The sequence below is a fragment of the Taudactylus pleione genome, unplaced genomic scaffold (assembly GCF_031769625.1).
Source record: "Taudactylus pleione unplaced genomic scaffold, aTauple2 ptg001031l, whole genome shotgun sequence".
NCBI classification, from domain to species: domain Eukaryota; kingdom Metazoa; phylum Chordata; class Amphibia; order Anura; family Myobatrachidae; genus Taudactylus; species Taudactylus pleione.
Genome location: NW_028285432.1, coordinates 138,981 through 160,299, shown reverse-complemented (window position 1 = coordinate 160,299; position 21,319 = coordinate 138,981). Strand labels below are relative to the sequence as shown.

At 42.3% G+C, this 21,319-nt stretch overlaps 1 protein-coding gene across 1 annotated transcript; it reads right to left on the bottom strand.

Moving 5' to 3' along the window:
• Positions 1-544: 544 nt before the first annotated feature.
• On the bottom strand, positions 545-21,015 carry CUNH1orf50 (chromosome unknown C1orf50 homolog). The gene is made up of 5 exons (XM_088461240.1): positions 20,881-21,015; positions 17,755-17,870; positions 5,683-5,769; positions 4,859-4,990; positions 545-2,519 (listed from the first exon to the last, which is right to left on the bottom strand). The coding sequence occupies exons 1-5, from the start codon at positions 20,912-20,914 to the stop codon at positions 2,334-2,336; spliced, it is 555 nt and encodes a 184-aa protein (XP_088317366.1). The 5' UTR covers positions 20,915-21,015; the 3' UTR covers positions 545-2,333.
• Positions 21,016-21,319: the final 304 nt, after the last annotated feature.

Here is a 21,319-nt window from a genome sequence, read left to right as displayed (position 1 = left end):
AACAATGATGCTGTGTGTGTCAACCTGTTGACTCTGATATCTCTCTTTAATGTTTGCACATAAGAACAGTGGTATTTGTTTAATGTATAATTTTGTTTATATGTGTTAATCAAAGATTCTCCTTGGAGTGATGAAGGTATGGTTGTGTCGATTATATCATACTAGAGAACACTATTGATAGGTAGCTGATAGCTATAGTAATTTGAGATGTTTCAATGTAGCATGCACAGTGTAAAGGAGGGTTACATTTCCAGTTCAACAATAAGGAACTGCTACTGTTTGTTTAGTGGATAATATATACATCATTTGGGAGAAAATATGGTCCAATTGCGTGTTGTGTTTATGCCACATAATGGAGTAACATACCTCTGATACAGCAGCAAGGAATACTGACATATGCATTCCAAGCTTGGACTCAAAAAGAATGCACACAGCACATTGAATTACAGCACATGAGGCTAGTTTGCAGTGCATTACCTGGTATGCTCCAGTAAGTACCTCATGATTATTAAATAATGATTCATTTGGTGCTTTGATTATTCCTATATTAAATATAGTATAGTCACGTCACGTCTGGACAAACTGCCAGCAGGCCAGGTGTACATTATTCATTGCTAATTCCTATAGATGAACGGCATATGGTAAGTACCACTACCCTTTCCATTCAGCTGTGAAGCTTATGAAGTTACTATCTTGCTAAAGGGGCCAGCAGTTGTCCAAAACGTTGATGTAATAATCTATTTCCTGATGAAGTGAAGAATAAAATAATTTTCTGCTTCATATTGGAGAGTGCCATTCTTACATCGATATTCTCCTAAGATTCTTAAATTTTAATTAATTGCTCTGGGAAAACAACAACAACAACATGTACTCCAAAACGACTCTGCAGATGGACAGAAGATATAGAAATTTGTGCAGTTCCTTTTGCCAAACAATTGATCCTAAACAACATACCACCGCCTTAAGCTGGGTACACACTGAGCGATGTGTACCCAGACGATATGACAGGCCGACATATCAAATCATGGGTACACATCAGAACGAGGTAATGAACGATACCTTGTTCCGTCCCTCATTACCTGCAACGGGGCCGCTTGTGATATCGTCCGATTGGACGTGCAGTGTGGCTGACCGGACAATGTCACAAGTGTCTGCGGGAGCGAGCATATTGGCCATACACACTGAGCAATGTGGCTGATATGTTGTTCCGATTCAACCGGAAACTACATATCGTGCCGACATCACTCCAGTGGGTACCCGGCTTTATACATTTCATGAACAAAGCTGATAACAGCCAGTGCAGGAGTACCGAGCATCTGGGTATATAAAGTATTTAGAGACATGTCACTCTGGTACCACAGACGTGATTGTTACTTCACAGTGACCTTCCACACTGAAAAGGTATTTGATTGGTTATTTGTCTTCAGACTAAACAGACCCTTGTACTTGTGTGTCTGGGGTGGGGTAGGGTAGATTTAGATTCACTAGAGTGTCTAAATCAACAGTTGCTGTACAATATGCATTCATTATATAAAGGATAATACATTATCTTTAATAATGTACTCCCTACTGTCAATTATGTAAATATTAGTAGTCAGAGAGCAGGAGGCTGTACAAACATGGGTACATACCCACTTTGTGAATACCGCAGTGCATGACCATTTGAGTGACTGCACTCTATTCGAAATGTACATGTCCGTTACAAAGTACAGACTTCCCAATCCACTCTTTCTATCCTTTTTGGATCATTAATTAGCTATGGACCCAACATATCATCATTTTTATCCTAATGAGGTTGTGAAAAGGACATCATGCCTGTCTTGATTATGTCCGGTATTTTTTCTTTTTAATTAGTGTAAACGTCGGGCCTGTAAACTTGCTTTCACCTACTATAAAGGGAATCTATCGACTGCTCAAACTTGTCTCCAGCTCAGTCCTGCTCAGTGAAGGGGTTAAAAAAGGAAAAAAACTCACTAAACTTAGTATGCAGAGTAACATGCGAAATCTCCATCCCTTGAAGCTCATTTTAATAGGTCATCCTAAAAAATAAAATCTTATATTGGCATGTATGTATTGCAAGGCACATCCTTCCAGCTCTTTTATTAATAAAAGAGCCAACATTGTGCAAGAGCCACAGCCTTCACGGACAAAGCCTTTACCTTGTTATTAATAACCACAAAGGAGATACCTAGATCCCGATGCTGCCAAGTAATAAATGTCCACATGTCAGGGTAAAAGACAACTCATTGAGCAGACAAATCAGCCAGACATGGGCAGTCCTCTGAGTACAGCGTTTTGGAATCATATACATGGCTTGTAAGGACCAGGTAGGTTTAATTTGTCAATCCCCTGAAGTTGGGCTCGGCGCATGATGGAAGTGCAACTTGCTCATTCAGTAATTTATCAATGATGTTAATTTCTGCATCGCGCTTCTCAATGTTCTCAAAGGGAGTCCAGGACATGTCATGTTGAAGTTTATATGCAGCAAGAAATTCATGTGGGCAACTCGAGCCCCATTCCTAAACAGGATAAAAACAATGCTGTTACTTGCTCCACACAACATGGTTTTCAGCATTTATGTAACTAGAACATAATCTGCAACCACATTTGGCCTTAATGCTAATGTTTGGGGCAACGCAATAATCCAAGAACAGTATCCCTACCATAAAGCATGGAGTCATCAGCCTAATGCCATGAGGATGCTTCTCTGCTTCACAAACCGGTAATCTTGCCAAAATAGAGGGCAAAACGTATAAAGCAAAGCTCGGAGGCATACCAGATGCAATTTGAGAAAGATTAGATGATATATTTACCAAAGTTCGATTTTGCATTCAATTTTGATCAAAGATTTATCAAAATCGAATATAAAACCAAATCCCTTTCAAAAATCAAATATCGTCTAAACATCAGTACTTTAACATAGACCAACATAGGGTCCCCTGATATACTAATATTCAAAATTGAGATCGAACACAAAATACCCCTCTCCCCCAAAAGCACAACCAGCACCGTGCTCCTGAGCCGGTCCTGGTTGAGAAAATAAGGGAGGTAATAAAGGCATAGGGGTCCCCTGTATTTTCAACAACCAGTACCAGGCACTTAGTAGCAAGGGTGTAATGCCACAGCAGAGGGACACGCTTCATGGGGTTCCCCTGCCAAAGCATTCAGCACCCCACACTAGTCAGTTCAGGCCAAGGATTACTGGAGAAGTGGGAATCCCCCTCTCCAGGTAACCCTGGGCTAGGGCTATTCCCCGCACCCCTGGGCAGTGGATGCAGGGGTTCATAGGTGTAAAAAATAGAATAAAACTAATATTGTCTTTTACATGGGGAGTATAGGTACCAGCAAGCCTCCCCCACATACAGATACTTGGAAAACCACAAGTACCAGCATGCAGGGAATTGAGGGGCCACTCGTTCCAATATTCCCACTGTAAAGGAGATATTAAAATAAAGACAGTACACACAGACTGCTGAAATTTACATTTTATTACATACACTCACACTATACTCACCTTGCCCAGTAGATACCCTGATATTAAAAATAACTGCATGGTTCCAAGCCTTAACGGACACAGAAGAGCTGTATGTTTCCACAAGATTTCCAGCACTTGTAGGGGTGCCAGCCAATCAGCGGGACAATGCGGTTTGTTATTTTTAATGCTCAGGAGACGAGGACCAACCTGCGCCAACAGTTAGACGAGTATTTTTTTTTAATTCAAAACAGCAGGATTCTACTGGACAAGAGGACCGAGGACAAGGAAAGTATAGTGTGAGTGTATGTAATAAAATTTAACTTTCAACGGTGTGCGGGTACTGTCTTTATTTTAATATTTCCTTTAAAGGAAATGTTGTGTTCGATATGTGATTCTATGTTCGATTTTGAAATGGACATCCAAATCCGAACAAGAAGTCACTAGTCAAAATCAAGCAACATCAAATTCGATTTTGAAATAGAAGTAAAAAAAAATAAAAATCTAATTTTAGTAAATGTGGGATATTGACAGGGATATCTAAATTCGATTTGATTCGGTTTCAGGTGACTTAAAATCAAAACATAAAATCATATACAAAAATCTAACTTTTGTAAATATACCCCCTTGAACATTTTGTTCCAACAAGACAATAACTCAGATCATACAAGAAAAGTCCACATTGGAGTGACTTAAACCCCACCTAAAATCTAATGAATCCCACTGAGAATCTGAGGAATGATTTACAAATGTGCTGCAGCCCCCATTTGGCCTGGTCCATATTGTCCAATACTGCACAGAAGTGTGAGAACTGCAGTGTACGCATGTGAAAGGCTGGCCAAGTTTCACTCAAATCGACGCACCATTAAGCTGCAATTACAGCTGGGAATCTATACAGTATTAAAACATAAGGCAAAAAAACTTATATCTTAATTTTTTATTATTATTATTTAACATTGCATCATATTTTGTGGTGATAAGTGGAGAGAATTTGGACTAAAGGCATAGTAATTTCATATGTCTGAGTTTCCCCAACTCTGCCATTACAGTGCAGGTTTAAGGATATCCATGCTTGAGTCCAGATGGTTAAATCAAATTTACTGAGGTACTAATTAAGTCAACTGTGCTCAAGCATGGATATCCTTAAAACCTGGACTGTAGCAGCAGACTTTGGGAAACTCTGCCATATAGTGGAAATAAGAAAAGAAAATGTGGACTTTATAGCTACTGCATACGCATGTTTATAGGATAATATCCCCATCTGTACTTTCCTTGGTTGTGCATAGGTACTGTATATGTGTGGTGATTTACAAACACAGTAGATCAAGAGTTAAAAAGCAAACTGTTCTGCAAAATTGTTACATTAAGCTGGAGACAATATCTTACCTTAGGGGAGAGTATGGAAAAATACCTCTGCCCACTTTCCCGTTTATAGAGGTAATAAATATTCCCTGGTTTCTTCACAACATTACACGCTGCATGGTGTAAATCAGCATCTCTCTTGGCATCTTCTAACACCTGCATACAATGGAGACCATGCGATGAATGTCAGATGATCAGAGAAGCGTTTCCAAATAGAGTGATGACAAAGTCTTTGGAAAACTGGGTATTTTAGAAAGATTGTATAATAAAGGTCATGAAAAGTTTAGCATATATCCTTTGCCAAACATGAACCTCTTGTTTCCATGAGCATAATGCACTTTCCTTTAACGCAAGGTGCAAAATGCATCCCACTAAAATGACAGTACAATACCCGATCTCTGACACCTTCCAGGTACTAGCAAAAGGTTATTTTGTAGGGAAAAAAAAGTGTGTTATCCAGCAAAACAGGGGAGCACCCTTGTAACTGCAGTTTCTCCACCCTTTTAGCTCATAAAATAAAGTCACAAAATCAGATTTTTGCAAGTTGGTTGGAAAGCAAACATGTGCCTACTCTGTACTGTAATGGATTGCCCCAGTGCTTGTAGCAGACCGTATGCTCCCAAAGTCACTGCAGTCATGGCACCAATTACTGCCCCATAAAGTAAAAGTAGGGTGCGATTGTGGAAAAGTAGGCGCATTAGGTTACAAAAGATCACTTCAGGTTTACACCTTAATATTTGATTTACGAAGAAAGAAGAAATCATTAATATGCTGTCTTGTAGCAAGAATATTACCATTTGTGCATCATTCATTCTATAAATTGTACGAGAACATATTCCAATACTTACCCTTCTTGCCTGCTCCTGTAACACGCGGATCTGCTCTGCGATAACCGTTAAGCGATTACATGCATTGGCTCTTATGAAATCATCAGCCTATGGGTAAAATACACTGAATTAAAACCTCTCCATGGGACACACAATACGACACTCCAGTAATTAGAGACACTTTATTTCCCATTATGAAGTTTTACCAACCAACCAAATACAGAAAGGCTGGAAGATTACTTATTAAGAGAAATGTAATCTGATGTCTACAAAACAGAGTTCATAAAGAAAAATATAGCAGTGCTACATGTTATAGGAGGTACAATAACTGATTGGTCACTTGCTCTAGACACCCTTGTGGGAGATGTATCAAACCTTCCAGAGACAAAGTGGAGAAGTTGCCTATAGCAACCAATCGGCTTCAACCTATTATTTATATTGCACCGTCTTTGAAATGACAGTTAGCAGCAGATTGGTTGCTATGGGCAACTTCACTTTCTCTCTCTCGAATGTTTGATGTATTGGGCAGATCAAGTCAATCGGAGACCGAGTAAACTGACTACATGGGGACCAATAGTACAAACTCTGGCTGACCAGGTTTTCAGTCAGTCTCAGTTGACATCTGATCACAAACGTAGTGATTTTTTTTTTTTGCCATTTAAACTAGAAATACAAAAGGAAGATACTCGGCACTAAATGAACACAACATCTGGAGGATTTGTTACACGGTCTCTTCTCCTAGGTAAAGTGCCCGGAACTATTCAATCAGCCTGCAAGAAGCCCAGATGCAGCAGTTAGTACTAATTTTGGTGGAGGGTAAGAACTAGGTGAAGTACATGGTAAGTTCATGTAGGAGTTAGGTACTATTAGTACTGGTATGCCTCTCTAGCGGCATCTATCCATATAGCATACCTCCCAACTGTCCCGATTTCAGCAGGACAGTCCCGTTTTAGAGGCACTATCCCGCTGTCACACCCACGTGCTGCAGTGTCCTGTGGGCAGGTGGGGAAGAAAGGGAGGACTCGCTAACACCGCTGCGGTAAATGGATGACGCACGTCTGCACGCATCATCCATTTACACAGTGCCTTCACTTCAGGAGGCTGGGGGCCTGTCCAGCAGCTCCTGGAGCGCTGGGCAAGCCTCAAGCATGACGAAAACGGGGACGTGGCTCGCGGGTGCAGCATTTCCTGTGAGGTCATGCCCCTATCTTCGGGCGTGCGCAACTGTCCCTCCTGGCTGGACTTAAATGTTGGAAGGTATGCTATAGTAGCAATATATCAACATGAATACAAATGCAGTGTTGTATAATATGGTACAAATGCTATAGCTTGTGAAATAAGTTTAAATCAGTGGTTCCCAAACTGGCTGCAGCGGGGCACATGCCACGGCTTGGTGGTCCAGGAGCAAATCAAATTATCTATGATCAAGGTGATAAGCAAAACTAGTGCTGGTGGCTGCCAATCAGAATATATGTGGACCCTGTCCACCACCACGTAACTGAACCCAAGAATAGCAAATAAGCACAATTTACTTAATGGAATGTTTGCTGCTTAATTTCTCAATAAGAAAGTTTTGGCCTAAAAGTGCCATGAAAAAAAATGCTGATACTCTAAGGAAGGGGTGGGCAGGATGCGGCCCGCAGCACAGCGGCTGATCCTGCATCTAAACTACAGCTCCCATCAGCCCTTGTGCCGGAAGCTAAACAGCCAAATACAAAGTGTTCTCGGGGGGCGAAGCCAAGCCCAGCTGCAAGCACTGCAGACTACAGAGCATATTGGCAAAGTCAAATTATTGGTTACAATCGTTGTCCAATTATTATCTGACGATCTAATCGTCTATGGCCTGACGATGTGTTTCCACAACGCTACTTTGCGTCGCGCAGTTCGATGCGCTAAACTGCATATTAACACAGATACACTGATGCACACACATATAAATGTATATATACTTATATACACGGACACTCATATGCGTATGCACATACTTACACATGGACGCTCATTTGTATATAGTTGCTATTTCAACACATAGATGCACATATGCGGACGCATATGTGCAAGATGGTTCCCACACATTATAGTTAATAACCAGTGTTAGTAAAGGTATTTTTAGCTAATAATTATGATGTAATATGTACTTAAACAAAATCTAAGGTTTAGAATATAGTGGACATGTCATGTTTAGCATCATACTAAATCCCTGTTTAATTGCAGACATCCGTATCCATCGGCAAGGAAGTCGCTTAGAATGTAAGCTCCTGTGAGCAGGGCCCTCTACCCTCTTGTGCTTCTCCTTACTCTACCTTCATCTACTTCTTACTCTCTACCAGGTCACCTAACACTTGGTTGCCTTGTATTGTTGCTTATCTGGGTGTTATGGTCGCGAATGCAGCAATGTATAATATCCATGCCCTGTATTATATTGTACTGTAAATCAATCTATTTATGTACTTTGTAAGGGGCTGCGGAACAATTGTGGCGCCATATAAATAAACGATAATAATAATAATGGATGATAGGGAGTTATTGGATAGAAATGTTATAACATGCATGTAGTGTTGTAGCCAGCATTAACCAGTTGTTCGGCGGGAAGCTACACAAAGAGACCGTTGGAGAACTGAGCCATGCCCCTGATGACACCGTATGAACCGACCAATGACCAGATTATCCAGAAGCAAGGACCAATGGAAACTTGTCAACTAAGCGCCCGCTCTGAAGGAGCGCCCGCTCTGAATCAGGGCGTTTTTTTTTTTTTTGGTGCGTCCTCCTGGACGCTCGCATAGCTGTGGGTTACCACCCACAGCTTATGCGAGCGTCCATGAAGATGGACTTGCGACGAGACCCTGCGGTAGGGTCTTGCTTCCGCAAGCCCTGGAGTGATTTTGGCTCTATCAGAGCCAAAATCACTCCCACTGACATCACTAGTGATGTCAGTGGGGCCGGACCCAGACGGTAGGCGTTCCCATGGGAACGCCTCCGTCTGGGGAGCCACGCCCCGGCACGCCCACCAAAGGGGGCGTGCTGTCACTCACCATCGACAGCACGCCCCCTTGGTGCGAGACCCCAAGCGACAGCTTCCCCGTAGCTCGCCGGGTCGTGCGCATGCGCATTTGGGTACCATCAACCCGCTTGCGAGCGTCCTGCGCTCGCGAGCGGGTCTGAATGAGACCCTCTGTAAGGTATATAAGCAGAGGCCCGATCCCAGTGTTCAGACATCCTCTTTGATGATCACAGGCTTCTGGATTGATGACTGTATGCTGGGACCAGTGCGCATGCATCGGCTTGTACTTTATTATTGCTTTTTACTCTAATTATTAAATCTTTCACCGTGTTACTTTTTCTTTACATAAATAACTTTTTGTGCTTTGGAACCACACGATTGGACTGGAAAGCAATTCTTTCTTAAGCGACTTGCAACGCTAAATAGCGACTAGCGACTATTAGGTATCAATAGATGGGGGCTCGGCCTTGAGGTCACGCTACCGGAAATTACTCAAAGCGACGACCGGATTTCGACTCCTCAACAAAGGGTGGACACATCACATACGGGTAAGAACACAACGTGTTTTGAACCTGTTTTATACTCAGTGTTGTGAAATCGAATATCCATTCTTTGGGTGATATAAGGAGCGCTGATTAGAATCCAGGGACAAGAGAGAAAAGTCAGTTTCTTTTATTGTCACATTTGCGCTACAGTAGGCAATTCGCAAATAGCGTATGCGTCTTCCCTTTATTACTGCCGTACGTTTAAACAATCGTTATAATAATTAGTCTTGTATCACTTGTTAAAATCCTCTGAATAGGTATTGCCACTAGGAAAAGCATTTTTCTGCGAAGAAAACAGAGGTATATGAATGTGAACGTATGCAAAATTGTGATGTGATAAAGGAAAAAAAATGGAAAAGGTTTTTTGATTGTTGAACTGTAATAGATAGGGCCGGCTAAGGTGTCCAAGAGGCGAACAGGGCAAGCTGAAGCAGTATTCATAGCAGGTATAACTGAGCGAGAAAACAAAAGGCGTTTTTCTCGGCCAAACCCCCAATAGTAATCGCAAAGTCCATTGATAAGCTGTAGTGTCTCTGGGCAATGTGATCGGACCGCACGGTAGTGGAAACCGTGATTGTGACTTGGGGGTCATGGGAGTAAGTCACTGGCAAGGCTAAGTGGTGAAATACTTAGATGCTACCAGTGGAGAGTAACTCAAAGTAGGAAGCGGTAGACGAAGCTTGGTATAATTCGTCTGGAAAGCAGGAGTATAGTATAGGCTAGATTCTGTTCCCTTATTTGTGCAAAACTGACAAAAGGCTTAGCGGTCATTTGTACAGTGGGTAGACGCAGCTTATTGTAATTTGTCCACTGGTCGAAATCTCTAGCGAAAGTAGCAAAGCGCTGTCCCAGATGGGTGCTAAGCAGTCGCTAGGGATGGTCGACTAGATACTGCTTATGAATGGGCCGTCCGAGTCAGCAAGGTATATAATGAATGTGAAGTATGGAGAGTACGCTACTGCATACTGCGACATATGGGTCAAGATGACCAAAAGATGTGTGAAACTCTTTCCTAAAGTTGGCAGTTTCGATTCGGAGGTACTAAATACAGTGAGAGATAACATATGTTTAGTCAAATCTTTGAAGAAAAGAGTAAAGTATAATGATTGTTTAAAGTTATGGCAGCACGAGGGGAACACGTGGCACGGTGGTGTATGTGTGTCGCAAAGCAGCGTACTCACACCGCTAGGCAGCGTGCACACGCCGCAAAGTAGCGCACTGTCGAAGTCAGATCATTGGATTTGATCAGTTGCAATTATTATCGGACGATCTAGTCGTCTGTTGTTTGATAAAGGGCAAATCGGACACTACTTTGCTTCGGCGCAATCCAATGCGCACAACTGCGAACCCACCACACACATACACTGATTCACATAACATACACATCCCCATGGGTACACAGACGCCCTCGTGCGTCCTCACATACATACATACATACATATGAACACTTCCTACACCAATGCACAGACGCACATATGCAAACATGTATATACAGTCAGGTCCATAAATATTGGGACATTGACAGAACTTTCATATTTTGGCCTCTATTCACCACCACCATGGCTTTGAAATGAAACAAACAAGATGTGCTTTAACTGCAGACTTTCAGATTTAATTTGAGGGTAATTACATCCAAATCAGGTGAACGGTGTAGGAATTACAACGGTTTCTATATGTGTCTCCCACTTTTTAAGGGGCCAAAAGTAATGGGACAAACTAAACAATCCTAAATCTAACTTTCACTTTTTAATATTTTGTTGCAAATCCTTTGCAGGCAATTACAGCCTGAAGTCTGGAACGCATAGACATCACCAGACGCTGGGTTTCATCCCTGGTGATGCTCTGCCAGGCCTCTACTGCAAATGTCTTCAGTTCCTGCTTGTTCTTTGGGCATTTTCCCTTCGGTTTTGTCTTCATCAAGTGAAATGCATGCTCAATCAGATTCAGGTCAGGGGATTGACTTGGCCATTGCATAACATTCCACTTTTTAGCCTTAAAAAACTCTTTGGTTGCTTTTGCAGTATGCTTTGGGTCATTGTCCATCTGCACTGTGAAGTGCCGTCCAATGACTTCTAAAGCATTTGACTGAATATGAGCATATAATATTGCCCAAAACACTTCAGAATTCATTCTGCTGCTTTTGTCAGCAGTCACATCATCAATAAACACAAGGGAACCAGTTCCATTGGCAGCCATACATGCCCACGCCATGACACTACCACCACCATGCTTCACTGATGAGGTGGTATGTTTTGGATCATGAGCAGTTCCTTTCCTTCTCCATACTCTTCTCTTCTCATCACTCTGGTACAAGTTGATCTTTGTCTCATCTGTCTATAGGATGTTGTTCCAGAACTGTAATGGCTTTTTTAGATGTGTTTGGCAAACTCTAATCTGGTCTTCCTGTTTTTGAGGCTCACCAATGGTTTACATCTTGTGGTGAACCCTCTATATTCACTCTTGTGAAGTCTTCTCTTGATTGTCGACTTTGACACATATACACCTACCTCCTGGAGAGTGTTCTTGATTTGGCCAACTGTTGTGAAGGGTTTTTCTTCACCAGGGAAATAATTATTCTGTCATCCATGGTCTTCCAGGTCTTTTGGTGTTGCTGAGCTCTCCGATGCATTCTTTCTTTTTAAGAATGTTCCAAACAGTTGATTTGGCCACACCTAATGTTTTTGCTATCTCTCTGATTGGTTTGTTTTGATTTTTCAGCCTAATGATGGCTTGCTTCACTGATAGTGACAGCTCTTTGGATCTCATATTGGGAGTCGACAGCAACTGATTCCAAATGCAAATGTCACACCTAGAATCAACTCCAGACCTCTTACCTGCTTAAGTGATAATGAAATAACGAGGTAATAGCCCACACCTGTCCATGAAATAGCTTTTGAGTTGATAGTCCCATTACTTTTGGCCCCTTAAAAAGTGGGAGGCGCATATAGAAACCGTTGTAATTCCTACACCGTTCACCTGATAAGGATGTAATTACACTCAAATTAAATCTGAAAGTCTGCAGTTAAAGCACATCTTGTTTGTTTCATTTCAAAGCCATTGTGGTGGTGAATAGAGGCCAAAATATGAAAATTCTGTCAATGTCCCAATATTTATGGACCTGACTCTGCGTGTGTGTGTGTGTGTGTGTGTGTGTGTGTGTGTGTGTGTGTGTGTGTGTGTGTGTGTGTGTGTGTGTGTGTGTGTGTGTGTGTGTGTGTGTGTGTATATATATATATATATATAAATAAAATGGTTCCTATTTACAATAAGTTATTAAAGGTCTTTTTAACAAGTAATTATGATGAAATGTGTACGTAAATAAGATCTAAGGTTTAGAACATAGTAGACATGTCATGTTTGGTATTATATTAAATCTCTGTTCATTTGCAGATCTCCAGTTCTATCGGCAAGGAGATCGCATCACGCGTCCGCAAGTTACGAACTAAAGAGAGTTATTGGTTAGCAGGTTAACTTTTTGTATGTAGTGTCTGTAGCCAGTTTAACCAGTTCTTCGGCGGGAAACTACACAAAGCAACTGTTGGAGAACCAAGACATACCCCTGATGACACCGTATGAACTATCCAATGACCAGAATGACCAGGAGCAAGGACCAATGGAATCATGCCAGCTTGTCTCTATTGTTCTATCTGTGACCTGTAAGTATATAGGCTAGTGCTCTAGACACCATAAGGGAGACATTTCCCTTCTTAGATGACCACAGGCTTCACGATTGATGACTGACAACTGGAATCGAGAGCGCTAGCGTATGTAGTGGCTGTACCTTTGTGTTTACTTGCTTTTTGCGCTAATTGTTTAGATCAAAGCGTGTTATACCCTTTCTTGTAAAAATATAACTTTTTGTGCTTTGGAACCACAATTGGATTGTTTACGCAATTATTTCAATTTATCAACTTGAGACGCAAAATAGCGACTATTAGGTATACCGATTAAGGGGTATCCATAGCACACACGTGGCATAGTAGCACGCCGCAAAATAGCATACTCACGCCGCAAAGCAAGACGTCACCCGGGAACGTACCCACGCTGCAAGGTAGTGTCACTGTGCAGCGCAAGCGCACCTCGGTCGCCATATGCGACCACAGGTGAAAGTACAACAGATACCAAATATAATAAAAAAATCGTAATAAGTAACTTGTATCCCGATTAAGTCCCCTCAAGGAAAATTATTTAGTAGAAGATGAACCTACTGTAATTTCAGCCATTACACATGCTATTAATATATTAGATGTTCCACAGAGAGGAAAGGCAGTGATCCAACCAGCAGGGCCAGCAGCTGAAGTTGGTGAGACTAGTGGAGACCGTACTAGGAGAGGTAATCCTTAACATAGTCATGTGGTAGGTGCACATCCTGGCCGTACAATTGCAGTTCCCAATGGAAAACCAGACAAAGATGGTGTAGTTCCCATAAGGAATGTAGAAATGCATTGTCCATGGACGAGAGCAGAATTACATTCAATTATGTCAGATTTTCCAGACCCTAGGAAAGAGTTAGCCAAATGCTAGAAATTTATTGAAGATTTAGGTAATGCTCATGAGCCAACTAATAAGGATTGGCGAGTGGTGTTAAGGGTCTGTCTCCCCTCCAATACTGATGTGCAGAAGTTTATTAAGGATTGTATATTGGAGGATGAATCCTTGACGGATGAGGATAACCAGGTAAATATAAAACGTACAATAACACAATTGGCTATATATTTCCCAGTGGTAGTTAACTGGAGTAAAATTTACACTATTAAACAAAAGGATAGTGAATCTGCAGCAGATTATTTCGCCAGAGTACTGCTAACAATAACCCAGTACACTGGGATAGCAGATATTAAAGATGATGTACACCACAGGGAAGTAGCTGTTACGGTACTTATGGATGGTCTCAAGGATAATCTAAAAACTAGAGTGCAAACCTCTCTACCTAACTGGAGAGGAATTACGGTAGATGCACTTAAGAGAGTCTGCCATAGAACATGACAAAAACATTGGCAGGAAGAAAGAGGCACTGAGTGAGAAGTTAATGGCAGTGAGCATTCAGGCTCTAGAGGGATCACATACACAGCCAGTCTTACAACACTCCTTACAAACACATACCAGCAATTTTGTAATACAGTAAGGTGTTTTAATTGTAATAAAGAAGGACACATACAGATGTTGTTGTATATTGAGAAATCGGGGGTCACCTGGCTTGCGGTCGGTAGGGGGTGTGAAGTCTACTATTAATACCCATAAGCTTACACATGTTCTGAAAAACATCACCAGTGAAATGAGTACCCCTATCGCTTTCTATGATTTTAGGGATACCATATCTGCATACAAACTCCTGAACAATCTTTTTAGCAGTAAAAACAGCAGTATTAGTGGCAGCTGGATATGCCTCTACCCAATTAGAAAATACATCAGTACAAACTAATACATACTTGAGGTTTGTGCAAGGTGGTAATTGAATGAAGTCAATTGTATTACCTGAAAAGGACCGTCTGTCGGAGGGATGTGGGATGGCTCGGCGGGGATTGTCTTCCCGACATTTTTCCTCAAACAAGTCAGACAGGACATTGCTATCTTTCCAGCTTGAGAAGAAAAGCCTGGTCCACACCAATATGCTCTGACCAACTTGCACATACCTTCTTTTCCAAGGTGAGTCAGACCATGCGCTGCCTCAGCCAAGCTTGGGTAGTATGCCTTGGGAGCAACAGGCCTACCTTGTCCATCTCTCCAGAGTCTGGCGGACTCCTGACCACATCCCTTCGATCTCCAGACTGCCTTTTCCTGTAGGGAACACAAATTTTGAATTTCAATTATTCTGCGTGTCTATTGTCTGGAAGTCCACTACTTTGTTAGTTGTTATATTTATGCGTAACCCTTCTGCCCATTTGGCAGCTTCATCTGCTCTGTTATTGCCCAGCGAGACCAGGTCTTCTTCGCATGTGTGGGCTTTGCATTTGATGACAGCTACTGCCTTTGGTTGCTGGATTGCTGTCAGAAGTCTTTTTATGTGATGTGAGTGTGCGACTGGTGTGCCTGCTGCTGTCATAAAATTCCTAAGATGCCAGAGAGCCCCAAAATCATGTACTACCCCGAAGGCGCACCTAGAGTCAGTGTATATGTATTGGCTGGTTTACCTTCTGCCAGCTCACACGCTCTCCCTAATGCCACCAGTTCAGCCACCTGGGCTGAGTGAGGTGGACCAAGTGGTTCAGCTTCTACAACATCCTCGTCATTTACAACAGCATAACCTGTGCATAATTCTCCTGTGTCCGTCTGCCTGTGACAACTCCCATCAGTGTAAAACGTCAAATCTACATTTTCTAATGGTGTATCACATATGTCTGGTCTTGCAGTAAAAGTCTGATTCAAATACTCCATACAATCATGTGTGTCAGTATACCTGCATGTAGAGCAATATACATACAATAAAAAAAAAAAAATACACACATACACACACACACACGTTGAGTCTCCCATATCCAAAAAGCTTGGGACCAGGGATATTTTGGATAACGGAATATTCCGTATTTTGGAATGGGACCCCAATATACAAACAGAATGCATTTGTGTGTTATATACACCTTATACACACAGCCTGCAGGTAATTTTATACAATATTTTCAATAATTTTGTGGCTCAAGCAAAGTTTGTGTACAGAAATGAAATTAATTTATGTGTCATATACAGGGCTGTAGCTAGGGTAGTGCGGCCGGTGCCATCGCACAGGGCACCACAGGTCAGGGGGCGCTGTTTGGACCTGTCAAATTTTTTTTTATTATCATTCTTGCTTGTAGCTTTCTCTTATTTCATCTCCAGCATATCCTGGCCTCTCCTATCTCTTCCCTGACCCTTCCCCATGAAGCCATGGCCCTTTTTTGGGTGCATTATGTCCCTTTGAAAAATTAAGGGGGCGCCAATGCTCTTTCTGGCACAGGGCACCAAAAAGTCTAGTTACGGCTCTGGTCATATACACACAGCCTTAAGGTAATTTTATACCTTAAATATTTGTAATAATTTGTGCTTTAGACAAAGTTTGTGTACATTGAACCATCAAAAATCAAAGGTTTCATTATCTCAGTCATGCCAAAATTATTCCGTATTGCGGAATATTTGGATATGGGAGACTCAACCTGTATAATTATATATATATATATATATATATATATATATACACATATATACACACACACACAGCAAAATGAACGGCACTCAGGAGACTAACGATGTTGTTAAAAAATGACAATAACTCCAGTCAGCGTGTAATCAACGTTTCAGGGACCTCTCCCTTTTATCAAGACTTACAAAGGGAGAGGTCCCTGAAACGTTGATTACACGCCGACTTGTGTTATGGTCATTTTTTTACAACATCGTTAGTCTCCTGAGTGCCATTCATTTTGCTGTTATTTATGGATCTTTATTGGACAGGTACCAGAGCAGTTGTATGTGTTACGGAGTGCCGGTGACTTTGGGCTATTATATAGATGTTAAGAAACAGCATAAAAAAAAAATAGAGGAATAAGAAGAATTGGAGGTATAAAAAAAGGAATGGCTTATCTGAGTGTATATAAAAGGTAAGTTCATGGAAGGTGGAACCAGGAGACTTTGTTTTAAATATTAACTTATTATACACTTGGATACCCTAATAGTACGGGTTGTTCCAAATTTTGAAGAAAAGGGATCCATTTCTCTCTGGCGCTGCAATCTCTCCTATGCCCCATATTTTATACATATATAATTTTTTTTTTACATACAGACACACATATGCTTGTGGCCCTCTTCACTTTGATAAAACCTGCCCGATGCCCCCCCCCCCCCCCACCCCGCTGAAATAATTGCCCGCCTCTGCCACTCCCCCCCACCCCCGGCGCCTTAATAAAGTTTGGGAACCACTCATTTAAAGTCTTCACTTTAAACCAGTGACCTGGACTGCGATGACCTGGAGTGCACTGCAAGCCGGCCGATTGGTCCGGCTTCAGTGGCGCTTGCAGAAGACGTCATTTCCAAGCATCCACTTTCACGCCGGCCTTCTTGTTTTTTAGAGCGGCCTCCTGGCTGCTCACATAGCTGTGGGTGACCACCCACAGCTATAGCGAGCGGCCAGGAAGATGGTCGCGATGGTCAAGACCATCGCGATCATCGGGCTTGCGACGAGACCCTTGTGGTAACAGAGCCGAAATCTCTCCGACTGACATCACTCGAGATGTCAGTGGGGCCGCCCCCAAACGGAGGCGTTCACATGGGAACGCCTCCGTTTGGGCAGCCACTCCCCCGGCCCGCCCACCAAAGGGGGCATGCCGTCACTCAACATCGACAGCATGCCCCCTCTGGTACGAGACCCAGAGCGACGGTTTGCCCGTCGCTATCAGGGTCTCGCGCATGCGCACTGGGCCACCATCAACCCGCTTGCGAGCGCATAGCGCTCACGTGCGGGTCTGAATCAGGCCCTCTGTTCCAACTCTGGGTCAGACCCAGAATTTTGGTGGAAGACGGGTATCATTCAACTTAGTTCAGTGTATAACAAGGGCACGGCTTATATACTGTGTCACTGACCTTCTGCACCTGTTGTGCCAGTTCCACGAGGCTGGAAGGATCCCCCATGCGATTGGTCTGATAGCTACTGACTAGCTGCAATCCTGAGGGATTTGAGTTGCTTTCTACAAGAGTCACTGAAAGATTAAAGATCCAATATTTTTAAATTAATAGTTGTTAGATTTGTTTACCCCCCGTTTTTAGTATCTACTTGCAAGGAATAGCAAAGATGTCTGCAACTGTGTTTGATTACTTAAAAATGTCCACACAAAACAAAAATACTTTTCCTGTACCATATAAAATCTACTAAAAACTCTGGAGTCCATATAGTCCCAAAAATAAGCTTCGGGACTACATGGTTATTGTTTGGGTACAGACAAAACAATACCCAGGAAACTCTAGAAAGTAACTGAATGCATTGTACAGCCTCCAAGCATACTTGATCACATAAGTAAATGCCCTTTACCAAAATTATAAGACAAGATTCAGAAATCCACTATTGGGTAAGTTACAAGCCACGCATCAAACCTGTCATACACTGATGAGTACTAAAAGGATGGAACTACATACAAGTGAAAATTTTGCATCAGCAATCTGCTGCCTAAAACACTAGGGGGTCTATTCAGGAATGATTTTTTTTACATAAAAAATACGGAAACTATGAATAATTGCGTTATTTTCTCCATTATCCCATTGCTGAATAGAGGATTTACATAAAAAATCCGGAAAGCATAGTTTCTGTATTTTATATGTAAATCCCCTATTCAGCAATGGGATAATGGAGGAGATAACGAAATTATCTTCTCCATTAATTCCCATCTCGCAGAGTACCGCACTGTAGGGATCAGCTATTGATCCCTACAGTGCTTTAAACGCTTTTTGCTATTCAGCAAAGCAAACAGTGTTAAGGAGGGTATCCACTTATAGATATACAAACGAGAGCACGATTGCGACATTGCATTTGTGCTCTCGTCTGTATATCTAGTGATGTGCCTAGATTGAACGTTCACTCGTTCAGTCCAGGCACATCCCTCATCCCCGCACATGCTGAACCTGACAAGATCGTCAGTTTGACCAGCATGTTGGAGAGATCAGAGATGTCTAAACGACCAGCGGGCACACGCATCGCTGGTCGTTTTAGACATTTCTGCAATAGATTTGTAAACGATTTATGAACGATTTGCAAACGATTTAACGATAGTTATCGTTCATAAAAATCGCTAAGTGGATACCCCCCTTTAAATCACTCGAAAAATATTGACTTTATATAATGCCATCTCAGAATGGCATTATATGAAGAAAATAACTATATATCCTGAAAACTGCAGGGACAGAGGGAAATTTTCCAACAAGTCCCTGCAGCATCTGGTAACTCCGCCCAGTCTCCGTCCCTGGTTTGCAGTGACCGTAGACAGGTAAGTCACTCTAGAGCCTGTTAAACCTGCCGAAAGTGATTGACATGTGTATACAGGCTTTATACTAGCCTGTATACATGTATATTTATGTGCCATTATATAAATGTTAAATATAAAAGCACATACATATACAGGCTAGTATAAAACCTATAATGCACATGTCAATCACTGTGGACAGGCTGGAGATTTACTTACCCCATTGGCAGTCACCGCAAGCAGGGACTGAGACTATTCCTGAGTGCATGACTGAGCATGCGCAGAAGAACAGACAGAAGGTATTGTTTTTGTAATCTCGAAAACAATGCCGTCTGTAATATCGCAGGGAGACAAAATATTGCTGAATAGCAGCAATAAATTTTCATAACTGATAAAAACTCTTGACGATGTTGCCGATAATATTCTGGGCAACATCGTCACTCGTGCTGAATAGACCCAGGTAAGGTAATGCATTAAAGGGTTGTCATGTACAAAAAGTAAATAAATTACATGAGACAATGGGGTCTATTTACTGAGCAGTGTTAGGAGACAGAGGCCCTGATTCAGAGCTGGACGCTCTGACAGAGCGCTCGCTCTGAATCAGGGCCGTCCTTATCTTTTTTAAGAGCGGCATCCCGGCCTCCTATAGCGAGCGGCCAAAAAGATGGTCGCAATGGTCAAGACCATCGCGACCATCGGGCTTGCGACGAGACCCTTGTGGTAGGGTCTCGTTGCCGCAAACCCTGGAGTGCTTTCGGCTCTATCAGAGCCGAGACCACTCCCACTGACATCACTTGTGATGTTAGTGGTGCCGGCTCCAGACAGCAGGCGTTCCCATGGGAACACCTCCGTCTGGGCAGCCACGCCCACCAAAGGGGGCGTGCTGTCACTCACCATCTACAGCACGCCCCCTTTGTAGCGAGACCCGGAGCGACGGCTTGGTCGTCGCTATCCGGGTCTCGCGCATGCACGCGTGACGGAGCCGGCTCCCTTGTGCGCATGCGCACTGGGTTAACATCGACCCGCATGCAAGCGCTCAGCGCTCGCGAGCGGGTCTGAATCAGGCCCAGAGTGAAAAGTGATGAGGTGCCAGCCAATCAGCTCCCAACTGTCATTTTTCAAACACAGCCTGTGAGATTACAGTTGGGAGCTGATTGGCTGGCACCTTATCACTTTTCACTCTGTCTCCTAACACTGCTTAGTAACTAGACCCCAATATACTTCTCTGAATGTAAACTATTAATGGCTATACAAGGGCTGTATTACCAGCTGCTCCAGAAATCTGAGTTCTGTAAACATAGCCTAAATATTTCTAAAGTAATAAAAAAGCGGTTCTGACAGAGTATAAGACAGTGCCTATATTACATCAGACCACCTCAGTATCATATATCTATATCATGTAAAACTACACTACACCTAGTAAAAGTAATGCAAATATGCACACGTTAGTTATCCTAGATTCAAGGAGATATACCGTACAGTAATTTTCAGCAGACTTTTTATCATTACACACTTTAGGTTCCATTTAGCTAATAGTTCACAACATGTATATATTAGATGCAAATTTACAAAGCCTCGCCCATGAATCTTATATGTTTGTAGCAATAGGCTCAGGTCCGTCCGTAGGAGCATACTGTGTAGTAGATTGTAGTGTGTACTCTGTAACAGATTGGAGGAATCCAGGTTGTGTACCATACGGTAGAAGTGTATATGCACACAGCTAACACACTGACAGATATGAGTCCGAATACTTTACCCGTTGTGATGTGTGCTTTATGTGTGCTGTCCATGTCACCCTCTGCCCGCAGTCTGACTATGATACCTGTGCAGTATGTATGCTATGACTGACCCGTGCAGCCTATATACAGCAGGCCGCTGTACGGACTGCTGGGAATGCCCGGCAGCCATCTTTGTTTCGGCAACAAGTCGATAAATTTTCATTTTCCGGTATAACTGGTTACTTTCTTTTGTGGACTAAAGTTGAACCTTTTCCTACAAATAGAAAAAATAATCCGTGCTCTAATCCGTCATTTCTCCGCAATATGGACTGCCCCTGTATTGAGGAGCTATTCATTTTGCCATCACTAAACATGGCTTCCTTGATTAGAACGATGTCCACTCCCCATTACGAGTTTGTCACATGAGCTTTGTGTGGTAGTTTAGTTAAATTGCACTTTGTGTTATAGGAAGAATAG

Bases quoted from the DNA above. Each gene is read 5' to 3' on its own strand.
- CUNH1orf50 (XM_088461240.1), bottom strand. From the start codon at position 20,914: ATGGACAGCACACATAAAGCACACATCACAACGG. The intron at 17,871-20,880 runs GTAAAGTATTCG...TTAATCTTTCAG, and splicing joins TAAAGCACACATCACAACGG to TGACTCTTGTAGAAAGCAAC. The intron at 2,520-4,858 runs GTAAGATATTGT...TATCCTGTTTAG, and splicing joins TTTCCATACTCTCCCCTAAG to GAATGGGGCTCGAGTTGCCC.